At 38.2% G+C, this 13,177-nt stretch overlaps 1 protein-coding gene across 4 annotated transcripts in view; it reads left to right on the top strand.

The window, feature by feature from the left end:
* The window catches only part of LOC139468269 (rho GTPase-activating protein 24-like), a 51,407-nt gene that overhangs the window by 17,201 nt on the left and 21,029 nt on the right, over positions 1-13,177 (top strand). For all 4 annotated transcript variants that reach the window (XM_071250124.1, XM_071250123.1, XM_071250120.1 and 1 more), the window contains 2 exons: positions 8,028-8,285; positions 9,172-9,288. In XM_071250124.1, coding sequence (XP_071106225.1) covers positions 8,030-8,285; positions 9,172-9,288 — 373 coding nt within the window. In that variant the 5' untranslated portion in view covers positions 8,028-8,029. The remainder of the gene's footprint in view (positions 1-8,027; positions 8,286-9,171; positions 9,289-13,177) is intronic.

Raw genomic sequence — 13,177 nt, 5'->3', positions numbered from 1 at the left:
AGGGCAGGGGTAGGGGCGGGGCAGGGCAGGGCAGGGCAGGGGTAGGGGCAGGGCAGGGCAGAGGTACGGGCAGGGCAGGGCGGGGTAGGGGTAGGGGCAGGGCAGAGGTACGGGCAGGGCAGGGCAGGGGTAGGGGTAGGGGCAGGGTAGGGGCAGGGCAGGGCAGGGGTAGGGGCAGGGCAGGGCAGGGAGGGGCAGGGTACAGACTGCAACTGAAATAAGGTCAGTAATAGGGAGGCAGGCCTGGTGATACTGTGGTGATTAGTGAGATCTCAGTGTACCATGTCATGTTTGTTTTGGTACCCTGATATCTATCGCATTGTGACCAAGTGTCCGTTTTCAGCTCTAGTCTAGACAAAGCCTCATGGGGGTCCCAGGGTAGACAGACATTTAGTCCCAGAAATAAAGTTATCTTACTAAAGTATTTTTATCTACAAAATAAAAAAATAAAAAATCCAAATGGAGCCCAGAACAGTCCTTAATTGTACACTTGCCAGATCATTCTAGACTTAAGTTGGACTCTTTAATGTTTTTCTCTCGGTCTGGGAGACAGATTATTCCAAGGTTAAATTCCTGCCCTGTCACCAGTGTTTGGACATGAGGCAACAAATAAATTGCAAGTGATTCTGTGGCATTTGATTGGTTATCCAGGACAAATTCTTTGCATTTATGTTTCCATAAAAATTAAAAAATATAGGCCATGCCCACTTATGGACTACCGTTACCTGATTGGCTGATAATAGAATGGGCGGGGCTTGTGTTGCATTTCTGTGCTGATGATGTCACTGATGTTGTATGGTGTTCTATAATTTTTGTATGTTAAGGAATAAATAAGCAGTCTTTGAAGGTATTGTTGACAGATTTATTTATAAGAATTAACTTCAGTATTCATATATTTCTCTTTATATATATTTAAGAATTAACTTCAATATTTTTGTGCATTTATGGAGGTAATATAAAAATCTTTGTGTACATATTGCTGTGTTGATGTGCCCAGCATGCATAGCAGTTCTTACCTTTATACCTCCATGAATGCACAAAACAATTGAAGTTAATTCTTAAATAAATATGAAGAGTGGACGTTCAAAGAGTATGTTCTTTTACATTTATTTTTTAGAGGCAGTAGAAATAGGTTTAGGTAAACAGAATCTGGAAAAAACTAATAACATTAGGATATATTCTACCTGGGTAGATCGATAGCCTTGGTTTTAATCAGTGTTAATTTAGTAATATGTAAGCTTCAAAAGTCGGGCACTTTGTCCATCCATCCATCCATCTGTCAATCCAGCTACTCATATGAAAACCACAAAGCCTTAAATTGATGGTAAACTTTGCATCAATGATCCTAGCAAAGATTAGAATTCTGATCTGAAAACAAACAACACCAGACCAGCACTCCAGCCGTGATGGCCTGGGAGGGGTGGTGGAGCTGTACTCTCTTGTATATGTCATGTATGCCATACTTTAACTCGTTACAAAGTCATAATTGTTGTAGATTGACTATTGTATGCCATCATATAGTTTTCACTATCGAAATACCAAGATGGCATGAAACCTCCCACTGAGCTACGTTCTGTACAATATTGCAATTGTGTTACTATGACAGAAATGTATGATATGTCTAAAGGTCAGTGACATCCCCCAGCAGCATGATCAGTCACAAGTTTGCTAAATGTGTTACTTATCTGTTAATATCAAACATTAGACATTAGTTTCTGTTTTCATCAACATTTCCTGTTCTACAGTGAGAAAGAGGGCCTCCATGATTACTTTCCTGTTACAGTAGTCGTGGTAGCTTCATGTGTACTGTTACAAAATCCATATGTTCATCACAGTATCAAAATTACCTGAGTTCATGATAAATACACAACTCCGTGCCTGATAAAACATTTCTTATTCCAATTACACTTAATTTCCAAATTGAGTTGGAAGGCTTTTTTGTAGGAGTATAACAATATATTGAACTATAATGTATTGCAATAGTCCAATGGTACATTTGAAAATGCCAATAGTATTGTCAATTGTATGCTTCACAATTGATAGTATCAAAGGTTGCAATTAGTTATAAATAGAACACTATGCATATTTAAAACCTGACTGTGCTGTTTAGCATTTAGGATTATGACAACTTCAGATTAGAGTTACTTTGGTTTGAATCGTGTCAGCAAAGAAAATGGCTGAATTTTAGATCGTCAGCAATGTTTTATTTATTTCTATTACATTGATTAATATAATTATCAAACCTTAAAAGTAGTTTATTACTATCGCAATACTAATGCAATATTGTAGGTTACTAAATGATAGCCCTATTGGTCACCTCTACTTTTTTGTCTTTTTTTAAAAAAACAACCCAAACAACCAACGTGCAGTATGTTGGAGGACTATCTTGAAAAGTTAGCAGTGGTTCATTTAGTTTCAAGAAAAGTAGGATTGGCACCTTTAATTAAGGTAACCACATCATGTTTTTGTTTGGGCCTTACATCTTTTGTCTTTTTTTTAAAGATTATATACCAGGTAACATACCATAATTATCATTAGTACAAGTATTGAAATGATTCTTTATTGGAATTAATTTTGACAGCCTGCTTCTCATGATGAACAATGTTTACATTTAGATTCAATTCCGATTTATTGGCACATAAAAGTTTAAAGGGGCCCTCATCTGCTCTTTGTATGTCACCTCGCATTACTGTTGTGGTAACCATGGTAATGTCTTTTATAGAATCTCATGATCTATACAATTTATTCTTAAAGCACCCTGTCAATATTTCCTAACTACTTCATGTCCAAGATAAAATTTTGATTCTTTACTTTAAAGGGGCACTGATCTAACGCAATTCCCCGGGACTGGTTGTTGCCTTTGTTATTGTTTTTTCCCAGTGAGTACCCGGATGCACAGCAGAAATCTAGACTAGTTCGCGACCTCTGCTGCGCCATTTGTAAGCGCATTAGTCACTTTTATGGATACCGGTAGTAATGAGGGCGTATGGTCACATTGATCAACAAAATGAAATACAGTTTTCGAGATAATAAGGAAATGTAGGTATCTTTGTGGGTAGCATCGGTAATGGTGACGAAGTTTTGATAAGTCACTTGCTTGGTAATTTTGTGATTTTCATTTACAATATTTAGACTTGCAACATAGGTAAATATTTCACCTGAGCATTGCTTTTTTATAGTGCGTATATTATTCTACTGTCAAAATGTGTAACATATTTATTAAACGTCGAAATATACAGTTATTTAACAAATCGACTGAAAAACTTTTCCATCCCTATCATTATGATAACGAATTCCAAACATTTTGATGTTTAATGTCATCACCAAGAGACTGAAAATGTTACGTTGTAAAGCTCATTTCTATGTTGTTTGGCTTCTAATCCTACATAATAATCTGTTGTGATGTTTGTTGGCCCTTTTGATAGATTTTTTAGTCAAAATAACTTAAATATTTACATATTTTATAAGTTGCCTGAGAGAATAATATTTTACAAATTGACGGTAATATATACACGCTTACAGAGGAAAAGACCTGTGAAAACATCGTCTATCGCGCATTGAAGAATTTCCCAACCAAGACGTAGAGAAACAAGAACGAATTATCGGTTCAAATGAAGGAAAACAAAATGCAAATACCATAATTACAGCCTACCAAATTTATGTGTATAAATTTTAGGCAGCTTCCTTGTTCGAGGAATGTATCCGTGAATATCCACACAAAGGAACAATATCCCACTCGTCTGCAGCTGTACAAAGAAACTTATTCGATGTCACCTGTCGCTGTAACAATCAAATATTTTAAAAGATATATATCGTTTCGGGATATTATAACCCGTGTTCGTTTCTCAACTGATCACTTGGATTGTTTCAGATGTTTCACATAGGTGTGAAGTCTCAAGGGTCGGCTGAGAAAGCCCACGTGACATCTAACATTCATAACGTCCACGGTTCCTAAAAAATCCAAAAAATTGAGTGATAGATAACAATGATCAATCAATCAACGTATTATCAGTTAACCCTTTGAACAAAGTATGTTGTTTTTACATGGGCACTTCACGCCATGACATGAGTGTATTCCCTTTGTTTTAGTAAACCTAGACACGTAAACACTCACTTTTGATATATCCACTGTGCAAGATAACAGTGATTAATCAATCAACGTATTTTCTGTTAATCCTTTGATGACTAGGAACGATCCGTTGATTTACAAAAAAAGTAAATCAACTGATCATTCATCTCTTGCTGGGCTGCCACGTGCATATTACATAACACACATTTCACCTCACTTCAAAACTGGATTTAGATTGAATAATTACCCCAGACACAATAAATGCCAAATGGGAACCTTTGTCAGGTAATCTAAGTGGTGCTACCACTAATTATACCTGTAATAAATTCATTAACTGAGCATCAAGTGAATGATGACAAATACACAAGTGTAGGGTTATACGAGAAAACGTGGATGACAACAAGGGAGTAGTAATCGTATTATCGACGCAATCCGAAATCCGAAAATGCTTTCACTGCATGGATACTTTTTTTTTAGTATTAAACTATAACCATCTGGGATATTTCCAATGACGACATCCGATGAGCCGCGCCATTCTTTTTGTCTGTTAGAAATTAATTAACATGCGCCCTTTGTCGAAATCTTTATAGTTAACCAATCAGTGTTTATGCAAAAATGCGTAAAACAAATATTGCCTCCAGCCTCCAAGTTTATATAGCAGTCTTGCAGACGGTAGCCCAGTCTCTGGTCACACTCAGTTGCGTTGCGTATCATCCGGGTACTCACGGGGGAAAAAACAATAACAAAGGCAGCAACCAGTCCGGGGAATTGCGTTAGATCAGTGCCCCTTTAAGTTCCACGGAAAACATTTTCACCCAATCCAATATGTTTTCTGTTTTCAGTAAATTGATTTTTTTCCAATAATGTTATAAATTGGACTGTAAACATTGAATGTAAACATTTCTCAAGTCAGTATGGATATTTGTATTCAAAGTAGTGTTCACTGTCCTTTTGTCAATTCGAAAGGCAAGTATCTTGTAATGTTTCAATGTATGATTGATTGAACTAATGTGATGTGATTTGACGATTGTGCTTACCCCGTTCCCCACAAGTATTGATACTGTACTGGTCATGTCACTACTGCAATGAAGATGTAGTGTTCTTTTGTCCTCAGAACTAACAGCAAATAGAAAGTAGCTTAGAACTATTTTTATTTCTTATATACTGCCACATAGACATTTTACATTATATAAATCGTCATAAATATAGAAAATGTGTTTTATGTATTCTTAAACTTGATTCAAGTTGTATGGAAGATGTTTTCTGATATTTCATGTCGCATTAGATTGCTGAACAGCTTAATACACATCTTTTCGCTTTCAGATATTGAAAATATGATTTAGGTTATGAGTTTTTCATTACGTGTTCTCTTGATGTATAAGGTACTTGTTGTGTCTTGATGTGTTAGGTACTTGTTGTGTCTTGATGTGTGTTACTTTCAGCATTGTAACTATGCCTATTGCCTATACTAACACTATACAGATGGGTATTGGAGGTATGAAGGAATCACACATTTTTTTATTGCGATACCTGTCATGATATATTGTATAATTCTAAATTTTGAATTCAGCAGCAATCTGATACATTAAGATGTAAACTGAAGTTCATAAATCGAACAAAACAAGATGCTGGTACAACATGATGTTTACTCAGTCAGTAAATACGCAGCCAATTTCGGGCACAGTATGCATGCTGCGGGGCAGCAAAGGCTTTTGGCAAGAAAATAAGGTTAAACACATGATAAAATTTGCTATTTGAAATCACCTGATATATCGAGCATGAAAAAATGATATTGTGATATACATCGTGGAAAGAATGATCCTCAATTTCCGATATACCAATAATACCACACATCTTTAACTAACATATATGCGTTTCTTCTGACATTTTAACCCTGTGAATGTATCTATACTTTCCTCAATGTTTGTGTTGCTTTGTAACCAATTTGATTCATTCTTTTAAAGCTTAACCATCAGTATAATATTTACAATAACTAAAACTTGGTGAGACAAGTGCGTTGTATTCATCTTTTTCACACCAACCTAACAGTTAGTGGTATGTGTAGGGGCTAAGGTTGGCCCAGTTGTCTAAAGCGCGCAGATCGCTGTGCAGAGTTGTGTCACTTGGCCATGCCTGAAACCTATGATCATGGGGTCGACCCGATTATGTTTTTGGATTGTCAACACCATACCCGTGCTCATGGGTTTTTCCAAAGTGGTAAATGTCTGAGACCAGCACCACCTTGGACTCTGCTCTCACACCAAGCTGCCATGTCATGATATGACTGAATACTGTTCAAAGTGGAGTTACACCCAACTCATTCACTCACTCACTCACTCACTCACTCACTAATCATATGTTTACAATCAGTCCAAGATGCATGTCCAGACGCAGGTGGCCCCATCAACTCAAGGCGGCAAAATTCCCTGAACAGAGTTATATTTCACAGGTGTGCCAGAATCCAATGATTGTGGTTTCGGATCCCAGATTTTCCCTGATTATCATTCTTGGTTTGTCAGCACCATACTCAAGCATGTAGGTTTCAATGTGGTAAACGTCAAAGACCTGTACCACATCGGACCTTCTCGCACATTAAGCTGGGAAGATGTGATGTAACTGAATCACTGTTCAAATTGGTGTTCAACCCAACATACTCACACACCGACCAAAATAATATTTTAAGAAATTATTGCGAGCATTTGGTCTCAGGTACGTAGGACTTAAGTACCTCATGCTTGTTGTAAGAGGTGACTAAAAGGTGGATTGTGTGGACAATATGGCTTCAGAGTATTTATCACTGAAGATTTGAGATTGCATTGTACCCAGGCGGGTGTTCATGCTATCGATCACTGGTTTATCTGCGTCTGACCTAGCTATGCTTTGCAAGGTTCCATGGTAACCTCACCGAGGGTGAATCTCACAAGCTGTCAGAATCACCTGTATCTGTTCCCTAAATGAGGAAGCTTATGTTGTTTGATAAGATCATTCATCATTGTTGTTTCCTTAGTCACAGGGTGTATTCTGAACTGAAGTTGATTATATCATAGTCATTTGTCATAAGGTATAGTTGGAGGAAGTTCCTCTCAGTGAATCTATTGTACATAAAGTATTTCCAGAAACAGTGTTGGTGTTGATTACATGAAACAATATACACTCATATGTTAATGTTCAAAACTATTTTAGGGGCGGTCGGGTAGCCTAGTGGTTAAAGTGTTCGCTCGGCACGCCGAAGACCCGGGTTTGATTCCGGACATGGGTACAATGTGTGAAGCCCATTTCTAGTGTCCCCCGCCGTGATATTGCTGGAATATTGCTAAAACGTAAAAGCGGCGTAAAACCAAACTCACTCACACTCAAAACTATTTTCTTATTGTTAAATACTCAGTAAATGTCTTTTTTGTTATAATACTCATATTATTTCTTAAGTACCAAGGTTAATAGCAGTTCTAATGGAATGTTTTGGAGGAGGTCTTTGCATTCTGTGTTCGTATTGCCTAACACTGCCTACTTGTACAAAACATCTTTTATCATTGCTCCATCTTCAATAAGCCATGTGGGGATTAGGTCTAGGGGATTAACCATAATAGAATTGAGATCTGATTCCCTTGGTAACTGAAGATGCGCTGACTCTTACAATTATTAATCCCTTTGATATCATGGGCCAAGTTCAAGTTAGAGTTTTCTAGACTATCATAAGTTTTTGTTTTATGACCTTTTCATACAGATATTAATATGATTAAAGGATCTTTCCCAAGTATCAAAGCCAACTGTTTATGTTCGACCTACTTTTTGTTGATGTTACTACGATGCTAGTAACCAAAAATACAAATAAGTGCAGCACTGTATCTCACTGACATTTGTATGAATGGTAACATATATTTTTTTATCTCATACCTTTGATATTAGATTTCACACTAAACGTGGTATAACACCTGTATCTCTCCCCTGCACATTCCAGACATGGACCCTATATCGTCCGCCGTGAAGGGTCAGCAGAGAAAATCTCGGAAGGGGTGGCTGCTGAAGAAGGGTGGGATGATGAAGATCTGGCATCGAAGATGGTTTGTCCTCACGGACAAGATGCTATTTCAGTTCAGCAGAGAAGACGATATTAAGCCACAGAGCTCTTACTTCTTGACATCTGGTAGCCATAAAGTCACTGAGCATGCTGTCAATCCTGACGAGCCGGAGAAATTCTGCTTTGATCTTGTACCAGGTGAGCTAACACATGTATTGGCAGTTTCTGACAATCTAGTTGTTAAACACATGGTCTGATGGAAGAGCCATTATTTTCTGCCTGAATCTTCTACCAGGTGATTGTACAGAAGTATAGGGGTGGTTACTGATGAGAGCCATAGAAAATGTTATCGGTCCTCATTAAGTTGTGTTCCAGGGGCCTGTGATCATGGGTTCAAATCCTATTTCTAGTTCTTTTCAATACCATACCCGTGCTCTTGTGGTACACCAAGTGAAATGTCTGACACCTGCATCGCTTTAGGCTTTCTTCTCACATTAAGCCCACAAGCTGACACGCCACAACTATAACTAGAATACTGTTCAAGGCATGTTTAACCCAACTTATCGGGTGGTCAGGCTCGCTGACTTAGTTGATGCATGTCATTGTCTCCCAATTGCGTAGATCGATGCTCATGATGTCAATCACTAGATTGTCTTGTCCAGAATTGATTATTTACAAACCACCTTCATATAGCTGGAATATTGCTGAGTGTGGCGGTAAACTTCAAGCAAACAAACAAACAAACTTATTCAGCCACTCACTTGCTCACTCACTCAATTCTCCATGGAGACAGTTGAATGAAGACTTCAGCTTCGGAGCAATGCCATCTAGATCACTACCATTGCTTAGTGACAATATGTATCCTTCAACAGCAATAGCACCTTGCACTGCTAGACTGCACCAGTCTCCCAACAACAATGTGGAGCAGGTGTTTGCAGTGAGTGATCTTGATTATTGTACCCTTCATGGATCATTGCTTATGTCACTGGTTAGCCTGGTCCAGAGTCAATTACATAAAGACTTCAGCACATAGTTAAAATATTTGTAATTCTGGCATAAAACAATGCTTGTGTTTAATCATTAGGTCCGAGACTTGAGACAGGCAGTGGGGAGACTGTGATGCTGTGTGCCAGTACTGGAGAAGAGAGGCTAGGCTGGGTGAAGGATCTCAGATATGTGCTCTATGCCGACATAGGTGGAGGTACGTAAAGCGAATCACCTTTCAAGTGTTTGTTCACTGTTTCATTGTCAGTCTAGATTTAATCCTTTTTCAATTTACAGTACATGATTGTGATTATGCAAGTTTGTTTTCTGATTGGATCCAAGAAGCTTTAGACAATAATTAAAATAACTCTATGATGAAGTTTGGAAATACTTAATTTTGATTCATCAATCAGAGGTTTCAAATCCCAATAACCAGCTCATTTAACTGCACTTGATTTCACATTTGAAACCTCAAGCTGCATGTTCGGTTCTAAGTTCAATTTGGTATGGTGACCTTGGTCTGTATTGAAAACATGTTATGTTTAATCTCCTAAATGACATGAATACCTCCTACTGTAGACAGTAGTTATCAATCTACACCCTCTATGGTGTACCCCCCAAAAATAAAAAGAGAACGCTCATTTCAGCCTACTCAAGCTAATGTTGCAGACAGTAAAAATGTGTGAACCATCTAATGACAGAATTGTGGCCTTAGTTGCTTGGTGATTCTGTTGTGGGGATTCAGGGGCAGAATGACTGAGAGGTGATTAGACTGTATCCCCTAGGGCTGGGACAAGTTGAAATTTACTACCCGGATACCCGACCTCCCATTACCCGACCCTACCCGGGTACCCAATGAAGGTCTCAAGAGTTTGGAACGAAATGTCTGATTGGGAATTGTTTTACTGCAGCCCTGGCAAAAACTATTTAGATACATGTATCAAATGATCAGATCATGTGTAGACAGAAGTTGACTGAAGCTTTATATCTTTATTCACACATATACAAGTCAAATAGAATGTGTTCATCGTCAGAAAGAAACTTTAGCGACTTGAAGTGTAGCCACTGAGGTAGTGGGTTATTGTCATCAAACAATATATCACGTGGCTAACGACCCGTGAAGAGTCTGGGGTAGAATAAGTCTTCAGCAACCCATACTTGCCGTAAAAGGCGACTATGCTTGTCGTAAAAGGCGACTAATGGGAACGAGTGGTCAGGGTCGCTGACTGGGTTGATACATGTCATCGATCCCAATTGCGTAGATCGATGCTCATGATGTCAATCACTGGATTGTCTGGTCCAGACTCGATTATTTTACTGACTGCTGTCATATAGCTGGAATATTGCTGAGTGCGGCGTTAAACAACAAACAAACAAACAAACATCACGTGACTAACCATGGGTCTGGGTAGTCCTGTGGGTATCCGGATCCTACTCAGAACCCACCCGACCCGAGTACCCGAGCTCTAGTATCCCCAGTGTCCACTGCTTCTTGTTGGAACGGACTACTATGCAGATTGCCATAGATTGTTGAAACGATGTCCACCCTGGGGACAGTTTGGTATAAGTGGTATATCAGTGCCTGGAGCATTGATTTATCTTGGACTCTTTTGGCATTCAGATTTGAAAAAAAACACTTAAAAATTTGTTCAAATTGAGATTTTGTTGAAGTTCGTCTTTTCTCAAGTTCAGAGGTATTTTTGAATAACCATTGCATTCAACAAACTTCAGTGAAACTAAGCATTAAGCACTTCCTCTTTATTGTTCCTTTTATCAGTGAAGTACAAGTTACTTCGACCAAGCCATATTAGTTTTAACAATGTTGACATGAATAGGGAAACTGATACTTTCCTTCTGTGAATTGTTTAAGTAATTTGCTGCTGACTGCTGAATAACGGCCTCTGATCAGTCCAGGTAAATCCCCGCAGAGTCGTGACCTGGCTGCATTAGTGTAGGTTCAAACCCGAGCATAAGATAGACTGTCTTACTATCAAGCACAGTCTATCTCTTCTTCTATCATTATTAACCTTGTTTGTTTGTTTGTTGTTTAAAGCTCACTTATCAATATTCCAGCTATATGACGGCGGTCTGTAAATAATACAATCTGGACTAGACAATCAAGTGATTGATATCATGAGCATCGATCTAAGCAATTGGGATAAGATGACAAGCAGCAAGTCTGACCATCAGATCTTGTTTATCACCTTTATTCTGGAACCCTGCTCAGTTCTAACCCGGATCTTCAGGGATGCATTGTTAAGTGTATAATAGGGCTGTAACTACATGATATCACGGAGTAAAGATTAATGTGTTACTGCTTTGTTAGTCTGTTATCTCTAGGCTTTAAGTCTATACACATATTGATTTTGTAAATAAAGTTGAACAGATGTTGGGCCGAGGGTGAAACAGTAACGTTTTACAGCTGTTCTCCCTCGGACAGGTATGTGAGGGATTCACAGCTGGTGTGGTGTGAATCTCACTCGCATCAAGCTCTTTGTAGGGCATGGAATGTTATCCACCATGCGTCCAGGCTAATTTATTTCCTGTTTTAGGCCAGATGAATTTTTTTCTACTCTTCTCTTACATTTTAAAAATTAACCAGAATAATCAAAATTACAAACACTTTGTTTGATTGAAAATATGCTTAGATTGAACACCTTGTTTATGTTTTAAAGTTAATTTTGTTCAAATTTTGCATAAAGTTTGCAAAAAGTAAAAGGAATCATCAAAATTATGAACACTGTTAGACAAACACTTAGTCTATGAAAACATTTTTTTTAAATAATTGTTATTTATTTTTCTCAGAAGAACATTTTCTCCTTTGCTGTTTTCATAATCAAGGAAACTAGACTTGGTTAATTTGATCCAGACTTACCAAGGCTTGTAGTAAAATATATATATATATATCTATAAATTCCACAGTCATGGCGCAGGCCTAGAACACTGTTTGATTGAAATTATTCTAAGAATAAATACCCATTCCATTTGAAGAGCTTTTTTTAAGAAATTGCACTAAAATCCACCCTGACAGCATTTCAAAAGTTTTTGTATTGCCCGGAAAAACATCAGTAACCAGAACAACATTTGGTTTGCCTCCTTTTGGTGAACGGAAAGGGGACATAAACTGTGTATGTCCAAGACAGGATACAGGCTATCCCATGGAGGTCAAGTACCTTGATATCTATAGTGCTAACAGTTCCTTATCTTGGCTGATATGTTCAGGGATGTCTATCTGTTATTCTATTCTTATACAACCATTTAGGTAGATTGAAGACATTTTCAGTAGGGGTTGTTAGATAATGGAAAAATGTTTCTTTTAACTAGTAGCCTTAAGTGTGTCTTATCTCGTGATAAACTGATTTGCTTGTCTTGACACAAATGTTCGCACTCTTTTACCATTTTTCGCTTATCTTGACTAAGATGTCAATTTATTTACCGGTATCAAATGTTTGTATTTTTGTCATTTTCTTGTTCAGCATTGGAGTGAGTGAGTGAGTTGGGTTTAACACCACTTTTAACAGTATTCCAGTTATATCGCTTAATGTGGGAGGAAAGCCCGAAGTGATACAGGCCTCAGACATTTACCACTTCGGTGAAACCCACGAGTACGGGTAGGTGCTGACAAACCTAGAGGCATAATCGGGGCAAACCTGGATTCAAACCAACAGTCATAGGTTTCTGGTGTGCCCAAGGGACGCAACTCTGCACAGCGAATCGTGCAGTGGGTTTGCTCTGTAAAACTGATGAAAGTCAGAACTAGAACAAGCAGCCATACACACACATACACGTGCATGCGCATCGCTATTTAAATGCAGCTATCTTCCAAAGCGGTAAACGTTGGAGACTTGCATCACTTCTGCTTTTCTCTCACAGTGTTAGACAAAACTCACTTACTTACTCGCTCTTTCTCAATGAAGTCACAGATGATAACAAGGAAGATAACATCTTTTATCAACAATATTTTTGACAATGTTGGATACATCAAGGGCAAAGTCTTGCTTCATCTTCCTGGAGCTAGAAAGCTACATCAGGCACACTAATGGATATTTATTAACCAAGCAGGAGTGCAAATTCCCAAAAGGGAAAAGATATGCCACATTTGTAGA

Source organism: Haliotis cracherodii, unplaced genomic scaffold (assembly GCF_022045235.1).
Source record: "Haliotis cracherodii isolate W230 unplaced genomic scaffold, xgHalCrac1.p SCAF_2, whole genome shotgun sequence".
NCBI lineage: Eukaryota > Metazoa > Mollusca > Gastropoda > Lepetellida > Haliotidae > Haliotis > Haliotis cracherodii.
This window is presented reverse-complemented; position numbering and strand designations above follow the sequence as displayed.